Here is a 5,821-nt window from a genome sequence, read left to right on the forward strand (position 1 = left end):
CCATTGCGACCACTGGGGCGCGACGACGGGCGGCGGCTGATGCGGCCAGGGGTGATGTAGAGGCCCGATCGGCGCCGCAGTTGCCGAGTACCAGGGCAAGGCGGCTGGCCCGGTCGTGGCGGCCGGCGGCAAGGGCGGCGGCTGCCCGTAGGGCCCGGCCAGGTAGAGGCGTATGCCCTGGACGGCGGTGACGAGATCATTAAGGACTCCGGTGATTTCCGCCGGGGAGTAGATGGCGGCAGGCGGCGCGGTGAGGGGCAGCGACTGGCCAGTGGAGGCCCCCGCGGTGGAGCTGAGCAGGGAGGTCGGCAGCGGCGGTGGGAAGCGCCAGCGGCGTGGTGGTGGACAGCGGCGAGGTGGGCAGCGGCGGGGTGGGTGGTGGAGCAGACATGATCGGACCCAAGCTACCTGATATCAAATTGGTAGGAGCTAAGACCCTACCAGGTCTAGGGCGGAGGTTGTAGGGGAAGGAGGGTGCTGGAGGTGGCGGAGCTCGCGGTCGCCGGCGGTAGGGCGCCGTTGTGCGCGAGGGAGGAGGCGGCGGCGCAAAGAGCAGGAGGCGGCTAGGGTTAGGGTCCGGCTCCTCTAGGAGCCGGGCAATAGAATTATTCTTATTGCTTCCTCATGGAAGAGTCTTACAACTAGTATATATAACCACGATGGAAAATAAAATAGATAACTTGCGGGCTAAGCCCCTAACTAAATCTGCCCAGTGGGCCTCCTACGGGCATAAGTCTGCTCGGTCATAACAGACATCTTTTTAAGTTGAGGTGAATTTGTGTATCAAATAATTACAAAAAAATGCAGTTACACAGGTAGCTGCATATAATTTCAGAAAGTCACACGCTTGTGGTTCTCGATGTTCTTAGAAAAACCATCAGCGTGTAATAAGTTATATCTATCTGTTAAACTTGTGTTTCAAATTTGTTACTTTTTATTCATGTTACCATACATTCCTACGTGTGATTTTCTGAATTTGAATGAAGATGTGTCTTCTAAAAGTCTACATTTGCATAATCATACTTTTTAGTTTTTTTTGACTGACTTATGCAAAGCATTTTCTAATGTATGTTTATTGCAGGCTAAACATCCTTCTGCGATAGATTCCTTCAACAAAATCACAACCAACTGGCAGGGCAAGACGATAGCCCTCTTCTTGGACTACGACGGAACCCTAGCGCCAAAAGTAGATAATCCTGACGAGGCATACATGTCCAGTGAGGTAAGTATAATGAAAAGAAAAATTCTTGCATGTTACTTGATATTTGTAGATCTTTTGATAGGAGCTAGGGTCCTACCAGGCCTGGACCACAGGTTGTAGGGGTGGAAGGTTGGGTGGCGAGAGGTTGGGCGCAGCCGGCGGCGCGTTGGCGCCGTGATCGCGCGGGAGGAAGGCGGCGGCGGTGAGGAAGAGGCGGCTAGGGTTTAGAGTTCCGGCTCCTAAGGGGAGTCGGGCAATAGTTTATGACTTATTGCTTATTCCAAAAGGTAGCCTTACAACTGTTTATATAATCCTTGCTAATAAAAATAAGATAAGTTGGGCTAAGCCCCTAACTAGACACGCCCATTGGGCCTTCTCCGGCTATAAGTGACGCCGGTCATAACATCTTTCCCCGCCTGCGCAAACAGCTCGTCCTCGAGCTGGAAGTCTGGAAAGTGTTGGCGGAACTCGTCAAGCTGCTCCCAAGTGGCATCCTCCTCCGAAAGGCCTTGCCACTGGATCAACAAGTGCCACACCCACGACGTTGCTGGACCTGCAACACCTTCGCTGGTCCTGGAAGAAGGCGCCCGTCGGAGGTCGGAGGGAGCACCGGCATGGTCGCCGGCGGTTCCCCGCGGAAGGGCTTCAGCAACCCCACATGGAAGACGTCATTGATGCGGGCATCGGCCAGAAGCTGAAGACGGTAGGCCACCTTTCCGATGTGTTCTAGCACGGAAAACGGCCCTGCGTAGCGAGGACCCAGCTTGCGCTTCGCGCGCGGGTCGAGGGACTGCGTGGAGCGGTGAAGGAGGCGCAGCCACACCCAGTCGCCAACCGCAAACTCCGCCTCGTGGTGGTGGGCATCGTAGTAGTGCTTGGACAGCTACTGGAGAAGTCGTTGGCGCACCTCCGCAAGCATCTCATCCCTGCTGCGAAGAAGGTCGCCAGCCGCCTCCATCCTAGCCGTCTCGGGGTCAACCGGTAGGATGGGCGGGGGCGGTCGGCCATAGACCACCTCAAAAGGCATGGCGCGCAGGGCAGAGTGGTATGAAGTGTTGTAGCAGTACTCCGCCCACGCGAGCCAGTCCACCCAAGCACGGGGACGATCACTTGTAACACAATGCAAATACATGGCAATCACCTTGTTGACCACCTCAAATTGACCGTCCGTCTGGGGATGGAAGGCCGTACTCACGCACAGCTTCACGCCCGCCATCCGAAAGAGATCGCGCCAGACATGCCCAGTGAACACCGGGTCCCGGTCGCTGAGGATCGAAGAGGGGAACCCGTGGAGGCGGACGATGCCGTCGAAGAAGGCACACGCCACGAAGGCGGCAGTGTAGGGATGGCCGAGCGCGATGAAGTGCGCGTACTTGAAGAAGCGGTCGACCACCGTAAGGATGATGGACTTGCCACCCACCTTGGGAAGGCCCTCGATGAAGTCCATGGAGATGTCGGCCCAAACCTGAGAGGGAACCTCCAGGGGCTGTAGCAGCTCAGCCAGTCACAGCTTCTCCGTCTTGTTGCACTGGCACGTCAGGCAAGACCGCACCCAATCTCATACCAGGGCCCGGTCACCGGGGATGTAGGAATCGGCGCGGAGATGGTGGAGGGTCTTCTGCACGCCCTCGTGGCCGGCTGAGTGTGCCAGCAGCAGGACCTGGTGACGGAGGTCGCCGTGATCCGGCACGAAAAGTCGGCGCCCATGCAGGAGCAAGCCATCCGCCAAGCGTCATGGCTCCTCCAGGTCGCCAGCGTCGGGGCGCTGCCGAAGGAGCTGAGCGTCCGTAGCGTCCGCGGTGGCCCTGCGGATGTTGTCAATGAGGGCGAAGGAGGGCCCCGAGCGGATGCAGAGGGCCGCGCCCGCGGGGTCGATGGCGTCCGAGTCGGGGTCGGCGTCGCGGCGCGACAGGGCATCGGCCACGGTGTTGAGGCGGCCCGGACGATACTCGATGGTGAAGTCGAAGCCAAAGAGCTTGCTGATCCACTGATGCCGCGACACGGTGGAGAGCCTCTGGTCCAATAAGAACTTGAGGCTGTAGTGATCCCTGCGAATACGGAACGGCCTCCCCCAGAGTTACAGCCGTCAATGGCGCACGGCCTGCACCAAGCCAATGAGCTCCCTCTCATAGGCCGCGAGCTTATGATGGCGCGCGACGAAGGGCCTGCTGAAGAACGCAAGCGGCCCGTCGCCCTGATGAAGGACGGCGCCAAACCCAACGCCCGAGGCATCACAGTCCACCATGAACGGCTTGTCGAAGTCAAGCATCTGGAGGACCGGGCCCGTAGTGAGGGCCTGCTCGAGGCTCTCGAACGCCTTGGTCGCCTCAGCATCCCAGGCGAAGGCATCGTGGCACAAAGTCGCGTGAGCGGGGACGCGATGAGGCCGAACTCCCCGATGAATTTCCGGTAGTACCCCGCGAGGCCCAAGAAGCCTCATAGGGCCCGCGGCGAGTGCGGCATCAGCCAGGCCGCAACAACCGCTACCTTGTCGGCGTCCATAGCGACACCCTCAGCCGAGATGACGTGGCCGAGGTAGGCGACCGAAGGCGTGCGAACGAGCACTTCGAGCGCTTGAGGTGAAGATGGTGTGCTCGAAGCTCGTTGAAGACGATGGCGACATGTTGAAGGTGCTCCGCCCACGAGGCACTGTAGATAAGAATGTCATCAAAGAAAACGAGCACAAACTGACAAAAGTAGGGGTGGAGAACATCGTTCATCAAGGCCTGAAAGGTCGCTGGTGCGTTGGATAGACCAAAGGGCATCACCAAGAACTTGAAGTGATCGTGATGAGTCCGAAACACCGTCTTCGCGATATCGTCCGGGTGCATCCGCACCTGGTGGTAGCCTGAACGGAGGTCGAGCTTGGTGAAGAAGCGTGCCCCATGTAGCTCGTCCAGGAGGTCGTCGACGACTGGAATGGGAATTTTGTCCTTGAGCGTCTGTGCGTTAAGAGCACGGTAGTCGGTGCAGAAACGCCACGTGTCGTCCGCCTTGCGGAAGAGGACCGCCGGCGCCGAAAATGGCGAGGTAGAGATCCGGATGATGCCCAAGGCTAGCATGACCGCGCACTGTCGCTCCAGCTCGTCCTTCTGCAGCTGGGGGTAGCGGTAGGGGCGCACCGCAATAGGGGTTGTGCCCGGCAGTAGGTGAATGCGGTGGTCGTACGCCCTGGCTGGCGGAAGGCCCTGTGGCTCGTCAAAGAGGTCGCGGTGTTGCTGCAAGAGATGGTCCAACAGGGGGTGCTCGGGCCTTGCAGCAGTCGCCATCAGCTGCAGATGCGGCGTCGCTGGTGAGGCGCCGCCCACGCCCTCCCACCGGACGCGGTGGCCCAGGCGCCAGAAGGTCATCGTCATGGCGTCGAAGTCCCAGAGGATGGGACCCAGGGTCCGCAAGAAGTCGACGCCGAGGATGAAGTCGAAGTAGCCCAAGTCGATGCCGGCGCACGTGATGGTGAAGTGCTCGTCGCCAATGGTGACGGGGACGTTCCACGCAATCCCATGACACCGGAGGCGGTCGTCGTTAGCCACGATGACCCGGAGTTGCTCCCCGCTCGTCGTTGAAGCGCCAAGCGGCGCATGGTCGACTCGGGCAGGAAGTTATGGGTGGAGCCCGTATCCAGGAGGGCCACGAGGCGCTCGCCGTGGATCATCACCGACAGGAGCATAGTCTGCTCTGCTCGTATACCCGCGAGGGCATGGAGGGATACCACGAGAGCCGTCACCGGAGCGGGCGCCGGTGCGACCTCCGCAGCAACTGGGGCGGGCAAGTCGCGGAGCCCGTCGGCGGCAGTGTCCTCCTCGATGTAGTCGGCCGTCTCCAAGTAGAAGAGCCGCGGGCAGACGTGGCCCGGCACGTAGGGCTCATCGCAGTTATAGCATAGCCCCTGGCGACGGCGCTCAAGCTGCTCGGCCGGGGTGACTGGTGGAAGGGCCGCGTCGCGGTCGGAGTGGTGGTCGCTGCAAAGGCCGGAGGCGGACGCCCCGGCACGCGTGGTGTCAGGGGCGGTCTGGCGGGCTGTCGGGCGCCCCGAGACGGCGACACCTGCTGCAAGGCCTGCGCGCGACGCTCAAAGGCGTGGGCATAATACATGGCTGTCTGGAGGTCCTGAGGTCCCCGCAGCTCAACGTCCACGCGGATATGATCCGGCAGACCGCCCATGAAGAGCACAGCCCGCTGGCGAGACATCACACCGGGCGCGTGGCACGCCAGGGCCTGGAAGCGGTCGATGAAGTCCTGCACCGTGGAGGTGAAGGGTAGGCGGCCCAGCTCCGCCAGCCGGCTCCCGTGTATCGGCGGCCTGAAGCGTAGGAGGCAGAGCTCGCGGAAACGCTCCCATGGGGGCATGCCGCCCTCGTCCTGCTCGAGAGCGTAATACCAAGTCTGTGCGGCGCCTCGGAGGTGATACGAAGCGAGCCAGGTGCGGTCCGACGCGAGCGTGCGTTGCCCCCGAAAAAACTGGTCACATTGATTAAGCCAGCTCAAGGGGTCCTCGATGCCGTCATAGGTGGCGAAGTCGAGCTTGGCGAAGCGCGGCGGCGTGTGGTTATGGCCGCCGTGAGGGTACACCTCGTCAGCGCGGAGCAGCAAGGAGGGCGGCGCCGAGTCGGTGGTCAGGCC

The 5,821-nt window shown here is 60.7% G+C and overlaps 1 protein-coding gene across 1 annotated transcript in view; it reads left to right on the plus strand.

Annotated features, from left to right (window-relative positions):
• The window catches only part of LOC123077236 (uncharacterized), a 34,099-nt gene that overhangs the window by 23,267 nt on the left and 5,011 nt on the right, over positions 1 to 5,821 (plus strand). Inside the window, exon 8 of the mRNA XM_044499468.1 lies at positions 1,082 to 1,222. Coding sequence (XP_044355403.1) covers positions 1,082 to 1,222 — 141 coding nt within the window. The remainder of the gene's footprint in view (positions 1 to 1,081; positions 1,223 to 5,821) is intronic.

The sequence above is a fragment of the Triticum aestivum genome, chromosome 3D (assembly GCF_018294505.1).
Source record: "Triticum aestivum cultivar Chinese Spring chromosome 3D, IWGSC CS RefSeq v2.1, whole genome shotgun sequence".
In the NCBI taxonomy this organism is placed as follows: Eukaryota; Viridiplantae; Streptophyta; class Magnoliopsida; order Poales; family Poaceae; genus Triticum; species Triticum aestivum.